General features: G+C 37.9%; 2 protein-coding genes across 13 annotated transcripts in view; both read left to right on the top strand.

Moving 5' to 3' along the window:
• TLR1 (toll like receptor 1) overlaps nt 1-3,496 on the top strand; it is a 47,168-nt gene extending 43,672 nt beyond the window's left edge. For all 5 annotated transcript variants that reach the window (XM_047855725.1, XM_047855726.1, XM_047855727.1 and 2 more), the window contains exon 2: nt 853-3,496. In XM_047855725.1, coding sequence (XP_047711681.1) covers nt 920-3,286 — 2,367 coding nt within the window. In that variant the 5' untranslated portion in view covers nt 853-919 and the 3' untranslated portion in view covers nt 3,287-3,496. The remainder of the gene's footprint in view (nt 1-852) is intronic.
• TLR10 (toll like receptor 10) overlaps nt 1-21,162 on the top strand; it is a 75,746-nt gene that overhangs the window by 43,669 nt on the left and 10,915 nt on the right. For 6 of the 8 annotated variants that reach the window (XM_047855713.1, XM_047855714.1, XM_047855716.1 and 3 more), the window contains exon 1: nt 20,882-21,117. The exons of 1 other annotated variant lie outside the window; for it this stretch is intronic. The gene's annotated coding sequence lies outside the window, so the exon portion shown is untranslated. Of the gene's footprint in view, nt 1-15,688; nt 15,707-20,881; nt 21,118-21,162 lie in introns of those variants that run through there. One more of the 8 variants, XM_047855719.1, reaches the window with a different exon arrangement.

The following is a 21,162-nucleotide window of genomic DNA, read 5'->3' on the forward strand; positions in this document are numbered from 1 at the left end:
TGCAAGAAAGCCTGAATTCAACCCCATGTGAAAGGAACTCTTAAGAAAGCCATGAGGTGGTGCATGTCAAAAGTAGAAAACATACCAGCTGTGAATCCTAGCTTGAATTCTATATGATCTTGGGAAGGTTGTGGTCAGTGGAATTTCCATAAATATGTAAAACTACCTGTATTAGTTTCCTGTGGCTGCTATAACAAATTACCATACATTTGGTGGCTAAAAACAACAGAAATTTATTCTCTCATGGTTCTGGAGACCAGAAGTCTAAAATCAAGGTGTTGCTCTAAGTGCTCTAAGAGAGCACTAAGCTCTCTCTAAAGCCTCTTTCAGCTTCTGGTAGCTGTCGGCATTCCTTGGTTTGTGGCTGTATCTGATCCAATTTCTGCCTCCATCTTCAGATGGCCTTCTCTGTGTCTCTATTATCTCCATCAAATATCCCTCTGCTTTTCTCTTATAAGAACGCTTGTCACTGGATTTAGAGACCACCTGGATAATCCAGGATGATCCCCTCATCTAAAGATCCTTAACTTAATCATCTCTACAAAGATCCTTTTTTCCAAGTTAGGTAATATTCACAGTTTCTGGTGATTAGGACAGAGTTACAAGGTGTATATCTTTTGGGTGATGTCACCATTCAACCCATTACACCATGCATATTAAAAGTTATTTGATTAGAGGTAGTGTAATTGTTTATCAATATGTGTATTTCCCTGGTTTCAGATTGTGTGACTTCAAAGAATGTAGACTTCATTTTATGAGTCCCTAGGAAAAAATGTTTCATGCCAGTCATGCCTAGTTTAATACAATTATTTAAAGTGGATTTTTTTTTTTTTTTTTTTTTTTTTTTTTTAGGATTTGTACCTGTATCAAGATGCTCTAAAGGATAACAACTATTCTTAGGAATGTCTAATATTACAAAATGATGAAAACTAATTCTAGCATCTTCCATTTTGCCATCATCTTCATGTTAATACTTGAGACCAAAATCCAACTGACTGATGAAAGTGAATTTTTGGTTGACAGATCAGAATCAAGTCTCTTTCATGTTCCCAAAAACCTATCCCTGAAAACAACAATCTTAAATATATCACAAAACTATATATCTGAGCTTCGGACTTCTGACATCGTATCACTATCAAAGCTAAGGATTTTGATAGTTTCTCATAACAGAATTCAATATCTTGATATTAGTGTTTTCCAATTCAACCAGGAATTGGAATATTTGGATTTGTCCCACAATGAATTGTGGAAGATTTCTTGCCATTCTGTGAATCTCAAGCATTTAGACCTCTCATTTAATGCATTTGTTGGCCTACCCATATGCAAAGAGTTTGGCAATATGTCTCAACTAGAATTTCTGGGGTTGAGCGCCACACAATTACAAAAATCTAGTGTGCTACCAATTGCTTCTTTGCATATAAGTAAGGTTTTACTGGTCTTAGGAGACGCTTATGGGGAAAAAGAAGACCCTGAGAGCCTTCAAAACTTTAATATAGAAAGTCTACACATAATTTTCCCCACAAGAAAAGAATTCAGTTTTATTTTGGATGTATCAGTCAGCACAGCAGTAAGTCTGGAACTTTCCAATATCAAATGTGTGCTAGATGATAATGGATGTTCTTATTTCCAAAATGTTCTGTTAAAACTTCAGAACAACTCAAGGTTATCAAATCTTACTTTAAACAACATTGAAACAACTTGGAATTTTTTCATTATGATCATCCAGTTGGTTTGGCATACAAGCATAAAGTATTTCTCAATTTCAAATGTAAAACTACAAGGTCACCTTGACTTCAGAGATTTTGATTATTCTAACACTTCACTGAAGGCCTTCTCTATACACCAAGTGGTCACTGATGTGTTCAGTTTTCCACAAAGTTATATCTATGAAATCTTTTCAAATATGAACGTTCAAAATTTCACAGTGTCTGGTACACATATGGTCCACATGGTTTGTCCATCCCAAATTAGCACATTTTTATATTTGGATTTTTCTAATAATCTCTTAACAGACATGGTTTTCAAAAACTGTGGAAACTTGGCTAAATTAGAGACACTTAGTTTACAAATGAATCAATTAAAAGAACTTGCAAGTATAGTTTATATGACCAAAGAGATGAAGTCTCTACAACAATTGGATGTTAGTCAGAATTCTCTAAGGTATGATAAAAATGAAGGAGATTGCTCTTGGACTACAAGTTTATTAAGTTTAAATATGTCTTCAAATATACTTACTGACTCTGTTTTCAGATGTTTACCTCCTAAGGTCAAGGTACTTGATCTTCACAATAACCAAATAAGAAGCATTCCTAAACCAATCATGAAACTAGAAGCTTTGCAAGAACTCAATGTTGCCTCCAATTCCTTAGCCCACCTTCCTGACTGTGGAGCTTTTAGCAGCCTTTCTGTACTGATCATTGACCATAATTCAATTTCCAACCCATCAGCTGATTTCTTCCACAGCTGCCAGAAGATTAGGTCCATAAGAGCAGGAAACAATCCATTCCAATGCACCTGTGAGCTAAGAGAATTTATCCAGAATATAGGCCAAGTATCAAGTGAAGTGGTAGAGGGTTGGCCTGATTCTTATAAGTGTGACTATCCAGAAAGCTATAAAGGAACCCCACTAAAGGACTTTCATGTGTCTCAGTTATCCTGCAACACAGCTCTGCTGCTTGTCACCATTGGGGTCACTGTGCTGGTGTTGACTGTTACTGTGACTGCCCTCTGTATGTACTTTGATCTGCCCTGGTATCTCAGGATGGTGTGTCAGTGGACCCAGACCCGGCACAGGGCAAGGAACCTACCCTTAGAAGAACTCCAAAGAACCCTTCAGTTCCACGCTTTTATTTCATATAGTGGGCATGATTCTGTGTGGGTGAAGAATGAATTATTACCAAACCTAGAAAAAGAAGACCTAAGGATTTGTCTCCATGAGAGAAACTTTGTTCCTGGCAAGAGCATTGTGGAGAATATCATCAACTGCATTGAGAAAAGTTACAAGTCCATTTTTGTTTTGTCTCCCAACTTTGTTCAGAGTGAGTGGTGTCATTATGAACTCTACTTTGCCCACCACAATCTATTTCATGAAGCTTTTGATAACTTAATTTTGATCTTGCTGGAGCCTATTCCACAGTATTCCATTCCCAGCAGCTATCACAAGCTCAAAAATCTCATGGCACGAAGGACTTATTTGGAATGGCCCAAGGAGAAGAGCAAACATGGGCTTTTTTGGGCTAACCTAAGAGCAGCTATTAATATTAAATTGATGGAACAAGCAAAATAAATAGATCACACATAGATCAAAAAATATATGTGTGCTGCTTTTGGAAAAATGTTGCTGCTTTTGGAAGTTCCAACAATGACTTTATTTTCATCAACACAAATCTAAATGCAATTTTGAATGTGTGATGCAGATAAACACATGTACTTTCAGGCTCCAGTTCACCGTTTACATATGGCAATGAAAATTAATGAAATAATTTTAAACAGTTAATGTCTAACACATGAAGAACTCATTTTTTCTTTTCTTCTCCCTTCCTTCCTTCCTTCCTTCCTTCCTTCCTTCCTTCCTTCTTTCCTTCCTTCTTTCCTTCCTTCTTTCCTTCCTTCCTTCCTCTAGCCCTGAATTCATTGAATTTGTCATGTAATCAAGAGAAGTAGCTGTTTAAACAACTTTAGTTTCTATAGCAGATATCTATAGCTATTGATGCCCTTCTCATTTCTACTCAGGTTTGCCCCTGCATGTTGAAAGCTACTCATTGCTAATGCTGTAGGCTCTTTGCCTGAAGGATTTTCTCCTGGCCATGATAATCCACTTTGCTCACACAAAGGGCAATTTAGAAATGCTGGATATTTTTCTTGGAGGGAGCTCTCAACCAATGTCAGGAGAACTGGCAGATAAATACCCCAAATTTCTCACCCATTTTGGGGATAAATCTGGGGTGTGCTTTATACTATCCCTGAGTTCCCCAGTAGAATGGAATTCTAATTCTCCATGGTAGAAACAGCTTAATAAATGTATTTTTTATTGGCTTCCTTTCTATGCTTATCTCATATCCTCATTTCTTCAAGGGTGTTTCCTGAGATCACCTCTGAAATAAACTACTTGTAGTTGAATAATTGTCTCAGGGTCTGCATTTGGAGGAACCCAAACTAAGAGTGAGTTACATCTCAGGTCAAATGGAAATTCTGAGCCTGTTTTTTTTTTTTTTTTTTTTTTTGTGGCTGGATATCTTGCTGAGATTCTAGCTGCCTAACCTAGCATGCACGGGTGACTTTACTCTTTTGATCAGAAGGAGGAATACAGTCCACGTGTACTGTTTCTATACATAGTATTCTTGTCTTTAGGAACTATTAAACTAGGGCATGAACAGATTAGAACATTGCAAGGAATGGGCCATGTTAGATATGTTTTCTAGCACAATTTTATCAGATTTTTAAAATATTCATGAGTAATTCTCCCTGTCTATCCTTTTAGTCTAACTGCTAGCTCTGGGCAGGTGTAGTCAGAGAACATCTTGTCATAGCTGCACCATGTATCTCTCAGTTTATGCCCTGTGGCTTCATTAATAGCACTGCACATGATATTTGTAGAAGCCTGTTAAACCATTCTGATAGATGCATAAACCTGGAAGTGCCAGAGATATACCTTGAGATTTTTTGACCACTTAAGGGATGGGACCTATTAGATAAATATTGCTGTCTTTTATTCTTGGGTAAACATAATTATATTCTACACCATTCCTCAATGAGTTCCTGGTGGGACTGAGGCTTACTCACTCCGAGATTTGCTTTTCTTTCTTCCTTGTTTCATTCTTCTCAGTCTCCTCACTCTTGAGCCCTGAGACTACTTCTCCAAACAAATGACCTGCACCCAAAGCTCTTATCCCAGTCTCCACTTTTGGAAGAATAAACCAAAATAACACTTACCTGTACTAGTTGCTTCTTGCCCTAATTTACTTAAAGTCGATAAGAGCATATTACATAAAGCCAGAGAAGTAAAATAAAAATCAATGAAGCAAAAATATAAAATGGGGACCACTTAGATTCTTAGAAGTGAAGGTTTTTTCACTGGGCACTGAAGGAAGACTTTAACTTTGGATTTTTCAAAGTATGATGATAAAGAATGGAAAGGCCATTCTAAATAGAGAGATGAAGAGAACAAAGATAGGAATACCCAGGCCTATTTTGGGACTAGTGTCCCAATTTGACTTGGTCATGTAATTTATGAAAAACAACAGTGAGATATAAGCATGAAAAGTTAGACTAAGATCATGTCAAAGATCCTGAAAAGTTAAGCTATGGAGTTAGAACTTAGGGATATAGAAAAGTCATCATTTAAATTCCTATGAGGTATTATAGCAGAAAGGAAACTAAAACCATGAAATATATGCTTAAAAATGTATAAAAGCTTTTGTTCTCTAATGGAAATTGCAACAGTTGTTAGGACTGAAATTTTCTGTTTTCTCTAGGATGATTGCACTTCCTGTATTGAACTTCAAGATTTCATAACCAAGCTTCAATACTCAGCACTAGTTGTGTATTAGTTTGCTAGGGCTGGTGTAAAACAGTACTACAACCTGAGTGTCCTAACCAATAGAAAGGTACTGGCTCACAGTTCTGAAGGCTTGACGTCCAATATCAAGGTCTTGGCAGTGTTGGTTCCTTTCGAGGGGTGGGAGGGAAGGATCTGTTTCAGGCCTCTTCTCCTTGGCTTATAGATGACCATATTTCTGTCTTTGTCTTCCCTCTATGTCTGTCTGTTTCCAAACTCCCCCACACCTTTAAAAAAAAGATTTTATTTTTAAATAATCTCTACACCCAATGTGGGGCTTAACTTACAATCCTGAGATCATATACTCTACTGACTGGGCCAGCCAGATGCTCCAAATTTCCCTTCTTTTAAATAAGGATGCCAATAATATTGTATTAGAGACCATTCTAATGACCTCATCTTAACTAATAACATCTACAACAACCTTATATCCAAATAAGGTCACGTTCTGAAGTACAGGGGTTTAAGCCTTCAACAAATGAATTTTGGGGAGCAAAATTCAACCCATTGCATCTTGCAAGTATAAAAAATCCTTAAAGAGAGTAATAGAGTCAGTTAAAGTTTATCTAACAAATTCAACATTTTAAGAATAGCAGTTATGTCAGTCCTGAATATAAATATCTGATCTCATAAATATTTTTAAGGGGGCTGCTAGAAGTTGAAATTGTATTGGTGGAATCCAAAGAATTCCAAGTTGGAAGATGAAGAATTCAGGTCAGGTCAAAGTATGAACAAATACATAGTAATGAAAATAATAAAGATTTCACAGGTAAATGAGAAAAAATATTGCAGAATGGGTAAATATTCAAGCACTGATTCAGAACATTTGGGTTTCAGTTCTAGCTCCATTACTTCCACTGCTTACTTGCAAAGACCTTGAACAATTTACTTAAACTTTCTAGGCCTAAATTTCATTATTTGTAAAATATGCCCTTAGAGTACCTAGCCAAGACCTTTAGAGTTTGGTATGAATTAAAGACTGGTTACAATATGTGCCCCAACTGTACAGTTCACCTGGGCAAGGTTTCCAAATGGTTCTATTGAAGCCTTTTTCCTAGGATTGAGGTAAGAGGGAGCACATCTGATCTCTTCTTCAGGATAAATAGAACTCATAATACACCCCAAACTCTCCAAAAATCCTCTTCTAATCTTTAACTCCTCTCAGACTCTCCAACCCCATTTATTGGCTATAAGTCAGCAAAGGGTTACAAAACCAGTTATCTAATCTCACACTTCACTCCAGAAGCCTTAACCAAATTGAGATTAAAATAGTACCATTTTTATCAGCCTGTTATACTAATGAGATTGCAGTCAAATGGGCATTTTATATAGTGATAATAGGAGGGCAAAGTTTTTTGGGAATGTATATTAAGTGCTTTAAAATAATCATGTTCTTTGACCTGTAATTCTACTTCCAAAAATCTAGTCTAAGGACGTAAGTTAAAATGTGGACAAAGTATGTTAATTGCAGAGTCATTGTTAACAGTGAAAAAATTGAAACATTCTAAATTTCTAACAATGGAGGAATATACTGTGTTTAGTAACATATTTTATAATCATTAAAAATAGTGTATAGGGTTAAGATGATAAATTTTGTGTTATGTGTTTTTTACCACAATTTGAAAAAATAATGTATAGGAAGTTGTTTTTTATTAATAGAGAATGCTTATGTTACAATATAAATGAAAAACACAGGATACAAAATATATGTATATCAAGGTTTCATATGTTAAAAATATGCAGAGAAAGAGGTCTAGATGAAAATATACAAAACATTATCATTGCTTACCTGTGTTTGGTGCTTAGTTTTGCTTTTATACTTTTCTGTACTTGAAAATTTATAACCAACAAAAGGAAATTATATCAAAACTAAGTCTTAATCAGCTCCCAGATAGAAGGCAAGAAAACAATCTGGGGAGAGACAGTGTGGAAACAACAATCTGAAAAATGTCCAGGGCACACAGAGGGGAGTTATTCCCTATTCTAGAAATGCTCCTCTGAGAGGCAGCATTCACAGAGCCTCTCCAGGAACAAAGGAGATGACTGGTGCCATTTCCCTACCCTGTCCCTCAGCATAAACACAGAGCCACCTGAGGGAAGCAGCTCAGAGAGGACACTGACTGTCTAACTTGCTTACACCAAGGCCCACCCCTCTGTGCTGTTGCAGGACTGTTCTCAGTTAGGCTTGCCTCAGTCCCAGTAGAGTGGGCCCCTTCCCCAGAGGACCAGCACAAACCTCTGCCCACACCATATCTCCTGACCAGAGAGTTCTGCAGGGCCTCAATTCTGGTGGAGTTGGTGTCAGGTCTCATTTCACAAGCAGACCAGAGCACATTTAGATAATACTTGCCACATTCAGGCCAAGGACCAAACAGTGCCCATAGCAAGCAAGGAGAGCCTTTGCAGGTGACTGGCCTGAAGGATGGAGCAGCCAACACACAATAGCAGAGCACACACAGCACACACCAGAGACACTTCTTAAAGCACTAGGCCATGGGCACTATATGACCTCTCCTTCACAAGGCCATTACTCTCATGAGCAGGAGACAGAACTAGTTTTTCTAATACAGAGAAGAAGACAGAGATTTATTCAAAATGCCAAGATGGAGGAATTTATCCCAAATAAAAGAACAAAATAAGGCCACAGCCAGAGCTCTAAGTGAAACATATATAAGTAACATGTCTGATGGAGAATTTAAAGCAGTGATGATGAAGATACTCACTGGGCCTGAGAAAAGAATATAAGACATCAGTGAGACATTTACCACAGAGATAAAAGAGTTAAGAAAGAATCAATCAGAGATGAAGAATGCAATAAATAAGATTGGAAATAGGTTACTGCAATGAACAGCAGACTGGAGATAGCAAAGGAATGAATTAGTGACAAAGAAGACAAAATAATGGAAAATAATGAAGCTGAACAAAAGAGAGAATGAAGAATTATGGAACATCAGAATAGATATAGGAAACTCAGTGACACTGATATTACAGGAGTATCCAAAAGAAAAAGAGAGAAAAGGGGGGAAGAAAATTTGTTTGAGAAAATAATAGCTGAAAACTTCCCTAATTTGGGGAAGGAAATGGAGATTCAGATCCAGGAGACACAAAGAATGCCCATTAAAATCAATAAAAGCAGGCCAAAAAGAAGACATATTGTAATTAAATTTGCAAAATATAGTGATACAGAAACAATTTTAAAAGCAGCAAGACAAAAGAAGTCCATAATTTATAAGGGAAAATATGTAAGTCAAGCTGGATATTTCTCAACAGAAACTTTCAAGCAAGAAGGGAGTGGCATGATATCCTCAAAGTGCTGAATGGGAAAAGTCTGCAGCCAAGAAAGCTCTATGCAGCAAGGCTATCATACAGAATAGAAGGAGAGAGAAAGTTTCCCAGAAAAACAAAAATTAAAGGAGTTTGTGACCACTAAACCAGCTCTGCAAGAAATATTAAAGAGGACTCTGAGCATGAAGAAGAGACCAAAAGTGACAAAGACAAGAAAGGATCAGAAAAAATCTCCAGAAACAACAACAAAACAAGTAGTAAAATGGGAATAAATACATATCTATCAATAATTACTTGGAATGTAAATGGACTAAATGCTCCAATCAAAAGACATAGGGTGTCAGAAAGGATAAAAAAAAAAAATGACCTATCTATATGCTGCCTACAAGAAACTCATTTTAGACCTAAAGACATGTACATATTGAAAGTGAGAGGGTGGGGCGCCTGGGTGGCTCAGGTGGTTAAATGTCTGACTTCGGCTCAGGTTACGATCATGCAGTTCGTGAGTTCGAGCCCCGCGTCAGGCTGTGTGCTGACAGTTCAGAGCCTGCAGTCTGCTTTGGATTCTGTGTCTCCCTCTCTCTCTGCCCTTCCCCAGCTCACTATCTCTCTCTCTCTCTCTCTCTCTCTCTCTCTCTCTCTCTCAAAAATAAATAAACGTTAAAAAATATTAAAACAAAAAAGAAGGTGAGGGGGAGAAGAAACATTTAACACTCAATTGGTTGTCAAAAGAAATCCAGAGTAGCAATACTTATATTTGGACAAACTAGAGTTTAAAACAAAGACTGGGGGCACCTGGGTGACTCAGTCAGTTGAGCTCCCGACTTCGGCTCAGGTCATGGTCTCACTGTCTGTGAGTTCGAGCCCCACGTCAGGCTCTTTGCTGACAGCTCAGAGCCTGGAGCCTTCTTCGGATTCTGTGTCTCCCTCTCTCTCTGACCCTCTCCCCTTCATGCTCTGTCTCTCTCTGTCTCAAAAATAAACATTAAAAAAAATTTTTTTAAAAAAAGCAAAGACTGTAACAGGAGACAAAGAAGGGCATTACATAATCATAAAGGGGACAATACAACAAGAAGATAAAACAATTGTAGATATTTATGCACCCAACATGAAGCACCTATATATATAAAACATTAACAAAGGAACTAATTGATAATAACACAATAATAATAGAGGACTTTAACACCCCACTTACATGAATGGACAGATCATCCATATAGAAAATCAACAAGGAAACAATGGCATTGAATGACACACTGGACCAGATGGACATAACATATATTCAGAACATTCCATCCTAAAACAGCAGAATACACATTCTTTTCATATACATATAGACCATTCTCCAGAATAGATCACATATTAGGTCACAAAACAGGCCTCAACAAACACAAAAATACTGAAATCATACCGTGCATCTTTTTGGACCACAACACTATGAAACTAGAAGTCAACCACAAGAAAAAATCTAGGAAGACCACAAATACATGGAGGTTAAATAACATGCTAGTAAACAATGAATGGGTCAACCAGGAAACTAAAGAAGAAATTTTAAAAATACATGGAAACAAATAGAAATTAAAACACAACAGTTCAAAATCTTTGGGATGTAACAAAAGTGGTCCCAAGAGGAAAGTATATAGCAATACAGGGCTATATCAGGAAGCAAGAAAAATCTCAAGTAAACAACCTAACCTTATACCAAAAGAAGCTAGAAAAAGAACAACAAATTAAGCTTAAAGCCAGAAGAAGGAAGGGAATAATAAAGAATTGAGCAGAAATAAATGATATAGAAACTAAAAAAACACAATAGAACATAACGATGAAACCCTGGAGCTGGTTCTTTGAATCAAAATCAATAAAATTTATAAACCTCTAGCCAGACTTATCAAAAAGAAAAGAAAAAGGACCTAGATAAATGAAATCACAACTGAGAGAGGAGAAATAACAACCAACACCACAGAAATACAATTATAAGAGAATTTTATGAAAAACTATATGCCTACATTTTGGACAACCTGGAAGAAATGGACAAATTCCTAGAAACATATAAACTACCAAAACGGGGGGGTGTCTGGATGGCTCAATCGGTTGAGCAGCCGACTTTGGCTCAGGTCATGATCTTGCCGTTTACCAGCTTGAGCCCCACATAAGGCTCTGTGCTGACAGCTCAGAGCCTGAAGCTTGCTTTGGCTTCTGTGTCTCCCTCTCTCTGCCCCATCCCCTGCTTGCCTGCTTGCACTCTGTCTGTAAAATAAATAAACATTAAAAAAATTTAATTAGTAATAATAGTAAGAATAATAAAAACCCCAACAAACAAAAGTCCAGGGCCAGATGGCTTCACAGGAAGAGTAAATACTTCTCAAACTGTTCCAAAAGATAGAAAAGGGAGCAAAATTTTCAAACTCATTCTATGAGGCCAGCATTACTCTGATACCAAAATGAGATAAAGACTCCACTAGAAATAGAACTATAGGCCAATATCCCTGGTTAAGATGGAGGCAAAAATTCTCAATAAAATACTAGCAAACTGATTCCAAAAATGCATTAAAAAAAAGTCATTCACCATAATCAAGTGGGATTTATTCCTGGGTTGCAAGCGTGGCTCAATATTCACAAATCAATCAATATGATACATCACATTAATAAAAGGAAGGATGAGAACTATATAATTATTTCAATAGATGCATAGATAAAACATTTGACAAAGTACAACATCCATTCATGATAAAAAAAAAAAAACCTCAACAAAGTAGGTTTAGAGGGAACATACCTCAATATAATAGAGGCCACATATGAAAAAACCCACAGCTAATACCATTCTGAATGGGGAAAATCTGAGAGCTTTTCCTCTACAGTCAGGAACAAAACAAGGATATCTACTCTTCCCACTGTTATTTAACATAGTACTGGAAATTCTAGCCATAGTATTCAGAATACAACAGGAAATAAAAAGCATCCAAGTCAGCAAGGAAGAATTAAAATGTCCACTATTTGCAGAATGCATGATACTCTATATAGAAAACCTGAAAGACTCCACCAAAAAAATTGCTAGAACTGGTAAACAAATTCATAAAGTTGCAGGATACAAAATCAATGTACAGAAATCTGTTGCATTTCCATACTCCAATAATGAAGCAACAGAAAGAGAAATTAAGGAATCAATCCCAGTTACAATTGTACCCAAAAAAGGTAAGATACCTAGGAATAAACCAACCAAAGAAGTATAATATCTGTACTCTGAAAAGTATAAAACACTGATGAAGGAAATTGAAGATGACACAGAGAAATGGAAAGAAATTCCATGCTCATGGGTTGGAATAGCAAATATTGTTAAAATGTCCCAAAGCAATCTACACATTTATTTTTTTAATGTGTATTTATTTATTTTGAGAGAGGAGAAAGGACACAAGCAGGGAGAGGGGCAGAGAAAGAGGGACAGAGAGAATCCCAAGCAGGCTCCATGCTGTCAGTGTGGAACCCAACATGGGCCTCGATCCCATGAACCATGAGATCATGACCTGAGCCAAAATCAAGAGTCAGATATTCAACTAGCTGTGCTACCCAGGTGCCCCAGCAATCTACACACTTAATGCAATCCCTATCAAAATACCACCAGTATTTTTCACAGAGGTAGTTCTTTTACATAAAGAACTAGTAGAATAAAATAGAAAAGCACTAAATCCCAGCTGTTATATTGGCAATAAGATGGACAGTTCAAAAGAAGATTCAGTTGGAAAACAAACCAATGAAAAACTCTGACCTTACTAATGCAACCCAAATATCACTATAGTTTCTAGTTTTTCCTTTTATTTTCAAGTAAAACCATTCAAGTCCCCAACCTGTGTAGTTACAGGAAAGCAGTCCCTCCTGAGGATTTCAGGAGTGTGCTGAATTTCCTGGCTACCTCTTTTTGAACTTTCTGTGGCTCCCCAGCACTTTGGACCTGCTCATCCCTGCTTTCCTTCACTGCTCCAAAGCTCTCTGATGGACTTCATCCTCATACTAGGACACAGTCACTTCTTGAATTCCACAAATTAACACCCATTCAAGTGGATGGCCACCCTTAATAAAGATCCATTATCAAAGTTAATCAACAAGGTCCCAGGCGCTATGTATTTGAGAGTCAGGGGAAGGAATGCTGCATGTTGATGATGTGGTTAACAGGCAGGCCTACAAGGATGCTGACTTTTCTTCCAAGACAACTTGGAGATACTTCTTAGAACTTAAATAAGATAGCCCTGTCCCCCAAAGAAATTGAAGACTTGGAAAATATGCTAAGGGAAGTTTTAAGGAGTAAGAACGAAAGGATTGGGGCACCTGGGTGGCTCAGTCGGTTAAGCGTCTGATTTTGGCTCAGGTCACGGTCTCATGGTTTGTGAGTTGGTGTCCCACATTGAGCTCTCTGCTGTCAGCACAGAGCCTGCTTCAGATACTCTGTTCCCTCTCTCTCTCTGCCCCTCCCCCCCCTAAGATAAATAGACATTTAAAAAAAGAACAAAAGGATTAATTGCCAATGTAAGAGAAAAAATAAGAAATAAGAGCCTAAATCTGGGAAGTCCACCTACATATAATAAGTATTCTAGACAGAGAAAATGGAGGAGGAGACATTGTCAAAGTAATAAAGGAAAGGTATTCCATTGAAAGACATGAAACTCTTAACTACACCCAGCAAAATTAATGGTACATGGCACCACCTCTTGAAAATTTAGGATAATTTTAGAATAATGTTAGACAATGATCCAAAAATTTTCCAGAGAGAAGGAGAAATGCATATACAAGGAGTCACAAATTAAGATGGCATTACACTTCTCAATACCAGAAGCTAGAAAATAAAATTGTGTGGGGAAAATTATTTGGAACTTAGGAATTTAGAGACAGCCAAACAATCGATCAAATATGAAGGAGGACATTAAGCTTCTGCTCTAAATTAACCCTCAAAACACTTTTTCTTAGGAAATTACTGGAGTATGTGTTCCACTATAGCAGGTAAAAACCAAGAAAGACAATGTTATTAATTCTCTATGGTGTTTCAGCTATACAGATATAAAACACATAAATAACTTTAAGAACATAATAAATAGTAAATATCTAAAAAATAATTATGAAGTGATGAGTTTTGAGTATCTATTATTTTGTTTTTAATATAGTTTATTTAATTGCAAGCATATACAATTTAATTTTTAATAATAGTTGTTTTGGGCAACTGTTTCACAAAATTCTTAAAAATTAAAACTTTGCTCTTATGAGCTGGTATAACCCAGCTCTAGCACACCACTGGATATATTGGAAGATATCTGATTCAGTGTGTAATTTTTTCATATTCAATCAAAACATTGTAAGTATTTGGTTGAAAACAAAGAAATCTAGGGAGAGTTCTCCTGTTGATGTGTCTTACAGGATGTTTGTTACATTATTGTGTTTCTCTATAACTTGGTCTAAAACAAACATTAAGTGGGGCGCCTGGGTGGCTCAGGCGGTTAAGTGTCTGACTCTTGATTTTGGCTCAGGCCATGACCTCATGGTCATGAGATCAAGCCCTGTGTCCAGCTGTGTGCTGAGCGAGAAGCCTGCTTGGGAGTCTCTCTCTCTCCCTCTCTCTCTATCCCTCGCTTACTCACGCTTTCTCTCTCTCAGAATAAATACAGAAACATTAAAAAAATACAACAAACATTAAGCAACCTATTAATAAAGCTATAATAATAATGGGCACCTGGAGGAGAAATCCAGACTTCCCTCCTTTCCTTCTCTACTTTTTTTCCCTTTGCCACTCCCTTCTTTAGCCTATAAATTTTATTCCCCCCACCACTTATTTTTGATCTCCGTTCCTATCCTGTCCCTTGTCTTCATCCTGATTTTCTCCATTTTGTTGTCCCCTGTTCTTTCCCCTATGTTTTTGTTTTCTCCTTTAGATTTGCTATCTTTTCTGCTTTTAAAAGCCTTCCATTTTCTCTCTTTCCTTTTTAAAATTTTTGTAAAAGCTTTATTTTTGAGAGAGAGAGAGAGAGAGAGAGAGAGAGAGAGAGAGAGAGAGAGAGACAGTAGTATGAGTGGGGGAGGAGCAGAAAGAGAGGGAGACACAGAATCTGAATCAGGCTCCAGGCTCCACGCTGTCAGCACAGAGCTTGACATGGGGCTTGAAACCATGAACCATGAGCTCATGACCTGAGCCAAAGTTGGATGCTTAACCAACTAAGCCACCCAGATGCCCCTGTCTCTTTCCTTCTTTAATCTTTCTTATTTGCTTATCTTCCCTCTTCTTTCCCCCATTCTACCTCTAATATGTATACGTATATGTATATGTATATGTATATGTATATGTATATGTATACATAAGCTTATCCCTAATGCCTTTGGGGTAATTTCTGAGGACACAGGTCCAGATAGATGTTTCTACAATAGGGTCATTTGAAGAGTGAATAGGATTATTTGAGAAAGGGAGCAGGAGTTGGAATTAGAAGAGGTGAGGAAATGAGAAATATCAATATTTTTCATTAGTGGGGAAAATTCTGTGGGTGAACAGGAGTTCCAGTTTGTTGGATAATTATAGGATGGTCATTAATTAGCTTAAGGCTCTAGCCCTATTTGTTCAATATGGTAACCACTAGCCATATTTGGCTGTCAAGTGCTTGAAATGTGACAAGTCTGAGTTGAATTGTGGCGGAAATGTAAAACATGTAGCAGACTTCTAACATGCTGTATGAAAAAAAAAAAGAAATATCTTAATAGTTTTTATATTGACTATATGTTAATATTTTGATACAATATATCAATTGATTCAATATATATTGAAACTAACTTAACCTGTTTCTTTTTGTCTCTTTAAATGTAGTTACTAGAAGAGCACCTGGGTGGCTTAGTCAGGTAAGCATCAGACTTCAGCTCAAGTCATGATCTCATAGTTTGTAGGTTGGAGCCCCATATCTGGCTCTGGGCTGACAGCATGAAACCTGGAGCCTGCTTTGGATTCTGTGGTCTCCCTCTCTCTCTGCCCCTCCCCTGCACACACTGTGTGTCTCTCTCTCAAAAATAAATAAACATTAAGTAAAATAAAATAAAATAAAATAAAATAAAATAAATATAGTTACTAGGTAACTTAAAGTTACTTGTGTGGCTTTCATCATCTATATTCTATTGGACAGTGCTGCTCTACTCGTTGATCACGAAGTATTTACCAAATCTCTGCAAAGTCTTTCTTTAGGTTTCCATTACATATTTAGGACCATTCAATTTATTTGTTCAAACAAAAATTTTTTCCCTTCCTTATACTTGTCAAGTATAGTAAATGAATGATAAAGTATTAGAATTTCCTAACCATGTGAGAATTTTGTTACCTTTTATTTTTGAGAAATATTAATTCAGAAAAAATACACTATGTCACTAGTTTCTCTTACTGATATTTCTAACTAAACTAGAGGAACTTTACTCAACACATACTTAGTACTAGACTATGAGCTAGCCTGCGGTGGCTTTAAGCAACCCCAGTCTCTTCCTTCCACCAGCTGGAAGCCTTGAAATACAGGACTTTCCTACCTGCCCAGATCAGGGACCTAGGCCTTATCAAAGGCAAGATGTAAAATAGGCCAGTATACTATCAGATATGGGTCCTCTGCCAAATAGAGATACTCCATTTTGGAGCTCCTTGGATACAAAGATTCAATAAGATTTCTTACCTTTGGGAAGTACCCTCATTATGAGCCTCTGTCCTGCCCATAAGCTATAACACTAAGAACAGGCTGTAGTAAGAAATAGAAGCAAAGGCAGCAATAAAGAGAAGCTGGCAGTAGAAAGAGGAGCAGATTAAGAAAGAGGAAGAGTCAAAGAGAAGTTGACTCATTACTAGAGTAGAGAACAGCCTTTGCCCACTTTGGAGGATACAATAAGATGGTCCAACCAGGGCTACTGTGGTAGCCATTTTTTTTTTTTTTTTAAGTTCTCTGTGAGATCTGGTAGCCTTCCTTACTTCTGGAGTATCTTTAAAATAAACCTCCAACCACCTAAGGTAACAAAGGGTTCTCTGTTCACTGAAACCTATATATGAAGGATATCTTAAGAGGGGAAAATTATGTGAAAGAGAGAATGTATGTGTTTGTATGTGTGTGTGGAGGAGTTACCATGGCAGACATCTCTGAAGCTCAGAGTAAGAGAAGAGGGGAAAAAAGGGACGGATAAAGGGGAAAGATTTTTGGAGAGAATAAAAAAAATTACACCCCCAAATTATCAGTGAATATGGTTTTGAGCTTACTGTTACTACTGCTAAGTGTAAATAAGGATTTAAATATTTAGAAATTCCAGATGAAGGCAGAGAGAGTAGTACATAAACTTTTGGTCACCTGGAATAGTGAAAACACTGTGGCCTTTGACTCAGACAGGCTCAGTTTTGAATCTTGACTCCATTTCTTACTGGATGGTTACCTTGGGCAAGTTTCTTATTCTCTCTGGACTCGTTTCATCATCTGTCAAATGGGAATTATACGCAAGTTTTGTGGAGTTTCTGGTGAGGATTAGCCAATATCTTGTATGTAATACTTCCTATAATACTTCCTGTATTTACTTTAGAAAAGTAAATCAAGCTATCATGATGATGATGATGGCGATAATGACACAGAATACTGCTTTAAAAAAATATTTATTTATTTTGAGAGAGACAGAGTACAAGCAGAAGAGGGGCAAAGAGATAGGGAGAGAGAAAATCCCAAGAAGATTCCGTGCTATCAGCACAGAGCCTGATGTGGGGCTCGATCTTACCAACTGTGTGATCATGACCTGAGCTGAGATCAAGAATTGGATGCTTAACAGACTGAGCCACCCAGGTGACCCCAGAATACTACTGTTTAACTGGGATCCGCTTGTTTTTGATAAGTAAATTAAAAAAATAAGTAAAGAAGGGGCACCAGGTGGCTCAGTCAGTTAAGTGTCTGACTCTTGATTTCAGCTCAGGTCATGATCTCATGGTTAGTGAGATAGAACCTGATATCAGGCTCTGCACTCACAGCGTGGAGTCTCTGTGGGATCCTCTCTCTTTACCCCTCCCCCCTCTCAAAATAAACAAATTTTAAAAAATAAGTAAAAGAAACTCCATTCACCGGCAGGGCAAAGTGTTTAAACATTTTGAGCTCTGAAAAAGGAAGAATATGTCTTTGGACAGCAAAAAAAATATAAGTAATTTTTTCCATAAGAGGACCACAATAGAATGTGAGTGTCCTGATTATAGTGGTTTGAGAACTTCTGAAATGAAAGAGATTTTAGAGCTTAGTTTATCCAACAAACTAGGAATTCCCTCCCCACACTCCTAATGGGTGTACCTCCAGTTACCTATTTTTATAGACATGTTTACATATGTTTAGTGTGCAGTAGACTGTTCATTTTCTGTTGTTGTTTTTCTCTATGCTGTTATTTATTGTATGGTTTCCTCCTAAAGTATGTGCAGAAATACATGCATTACATTTTTTTATGAAAAACCCCAATGTTATTATTTTGCTTTTGTTTTTCTTTTTTTTTTTTAGAGAGAGAGAGCACAAGTGGGGGAGAGGGGCAGAGGGAGAGAGAATCTTGAGCAGGCTCCATGCCCAGAGCAGAGCCTGATGCAGGGCTTGATCCCATGACCATGAGATCATGACCTAAGCCAAAATCAAAAGTAGTTGGATGCTTAACCAACTGAGCCACCCAAGCATCCCCCACCAATATTATTGTTTAAAAAAAAATCTCATTTTTAAGATTTTATTTACACTAAATATTTAGGTGACACTGCTGGATATCACCAGTGAAGATAAAAACTTCCAAATGGATTGTCCACAAGAGGAATGGCCAATTAAAAAATGAATGATTATAATAGGTTTATGTATATATGAAATTGGGAAGGGAGTACATTCTTAGAACAATAATTTTTTTTGAAGTTTATTTATTTATTTTGAGAGAGAGAGAGCGCACATACAAATGGGGGAGGGGCAGAGACAGAGAGAAAGAGAGGGAGAATCCCAAGCAGGCTCTACAATGTCAGCGTGGAGTCCAAGGAGGGGCTTGATCTCAACCACGAGATCATGACCTGAGCCGAAATCAAGAATCAGATACTTAACCGACTGAGCCACCCAGGTGCCCTGATCTGAACTTTGCAGGAAGGAACCTTCAAAGTGCTCTAAAATGCTTTGGGAAACAATATGGCCGTTCTGAAAAAAGTTAATCCAAAAATTGCCATATGATCCAGCAATTCCACTTCTAGGTATAAACCCAATAGAATTGGAAGCAGGTACTTGAACCCCCATGTTCATAGGAATATTATTCACAATAGCCAAAAGGTGAAACAACCCAAATATCCATTGATGGATGAGTGGATGAAGAAATATGGTATATACACAAAATAAAATATTACTCAGCTTTAAAGAAGACAATTCTAATATATGCCACAACAGGGAAGAACAGAATCCTGCCTTACCATTCTTTAACAAGAGTTAGGAATAATTTTTTCTTTAACAAAACTTTCGATCTTGAAGTCAGAGTGAGAACAGTTAGAGAAAGAAAGATACATCAAGGAACCAGAATGACAATGGAGGGTACATCACTGAACCTTACCACCACTGCTATGTAGTGAGAAGGATTTCTTGAAGAACAGGTTTTGATCATGGAGGCCAGACTAGTCCAATATGAAAGGTGAAATGAGATATGTGTGGACCTCACTGTTTTCAACGAAAGTATTAGAAACCTTTTTGGTTTTTTTGTTTGTTTTAGTTATTACTAGACCAGAAAGGGTAACTGGGCCCCAAAGAACTCTCATCAAGGGAGGTGAGATTTCAGAGAACAGACTGGAATAATTTCCACCCTGCCACCCCAACCAGAGAATGAAATCCCAGGAAGCTATAGAGATGTGCCCTCTTAAAAGGTTAAATAAGGAGTCAACAATAAGTTTAATTGGGCAATCACCCTTTAAAGACTGTGACAGTTACACCAGGTAGTCACGCAACTGTGGCCAGATTTGAGGCAGGAGGGCTGAGATGATGAGTGTAGAATGCTTCTAGCATTACCAGTGAGTTTTGAGGTGGCTCAGTTATTAGAAGACAGAGAGAGAGAAAGAGAGAGAGAGAGAGAGAAGGAAATTCTGAGACACATTACAACATGGAAGAACCTCGAAAACATTACACACTAAGCCAGTCACAAAAGGGCAAACATTGCATGATTCCACTCATATGAGGTGCCTAAGGTAGTCGAACTCCTACAGAGAATGTAATAGTGGACCCCACGGGTGGAGACGAAGGGGAATGTGGAGTTATTGTTTAATGGGTCTAGAGCTTCTGGTTGGGAAGATGAGAAGATCTACAGATAGACAGTGTGATGGTTGCACAACCATATGAATGTACTTGATGGCACCACACTTAAAAATGATTAAGGGTGGGGGCACCTGGGTGGCTCAGTCAGTTAAGCGTCTGACTTTGGCTCAGGTCACGATCTCACGATTTGTGAGTTCGAGCCCTGAGTGGGGCTCTGTGCTGATGGCCTGGAGCCTATTTCAGATTCTGTGTCTCCCTCTCTCTCTCTGCCCCTCCCCTGCTCATGATCTGTCTCTCTGTGTCTCAAAAATAAATCTTTAAAAAAAAATTTTTTTTTCAGCGTTTTTATTTATTTTTGGGACAGAGAGAGACAGAGCATGAACGGGGGAGGGGCAGAGAGAGAGGGAGACACAGAATGGGAAACAGGCTCCAGGCTCTGAGCCATCAGCCCAGAGCCCGACGCGGGGCTCGAACTCACGGACCGTGAGATCGTGACCTGGCTGAAGTCGGACGCTTAACCGACTGCGCCACCCAGGCGCCCCTCAAAAATAAATCTTAAAAAAAAAAATTTTAATGGTTAGGAGAGTCAGGGTGACTCAGTCGGTTGGGCATCTGACTCTTGATTTTGGCTCAGGTCGTGATCTCACAGTTGGAGAGTTTGAGCTCTGCATTGCGCTCTGCTCGGACAGTGCAGAACCTGCGTGGGACTCTTTCTCTCCCCCTCTCTCTTTCCTCTCCCACTTGTGCTTGCTCTCTCTCTCTCCAAATAAAGAAACTTTTAAAATGGTTAAAATAGTAGATGTTATGTATGTGTATTTTACTGCCATTTTTTAAAAAAAGTGCTTGAAGATTGTAATAAATTCATGCAACGTGTAATGCCACTAGCATGCAGTAGGGGGCAAAGGAGCTTAAGCTTCACTGAAAAGCTTGATTCAAGCACTCCTGCAGCCAGTTCTGGTCCAGCCAACAAATCATCCACACCTGCAGCTTTGCTAGAGCCGCTGCAAGCCAGGGGTAAGAACTATTAGCCTTGTTTGCTCTAACACTCATGAGAAAGAA

This window comes from Prionailurus viverrinus, chromosome B1 (assembly GCF_022837055.1).
Source record: "Prionailurus viverrinus isolate Anna chromosome B1, UM_Priviv_1.0, whole genome shotgun sequence".
NCBI lineage: Eukaryota > Metazoa > Chordata > Mammalia > Carnivora > Felidae > Prionailurus > Prionailurus viverrinus.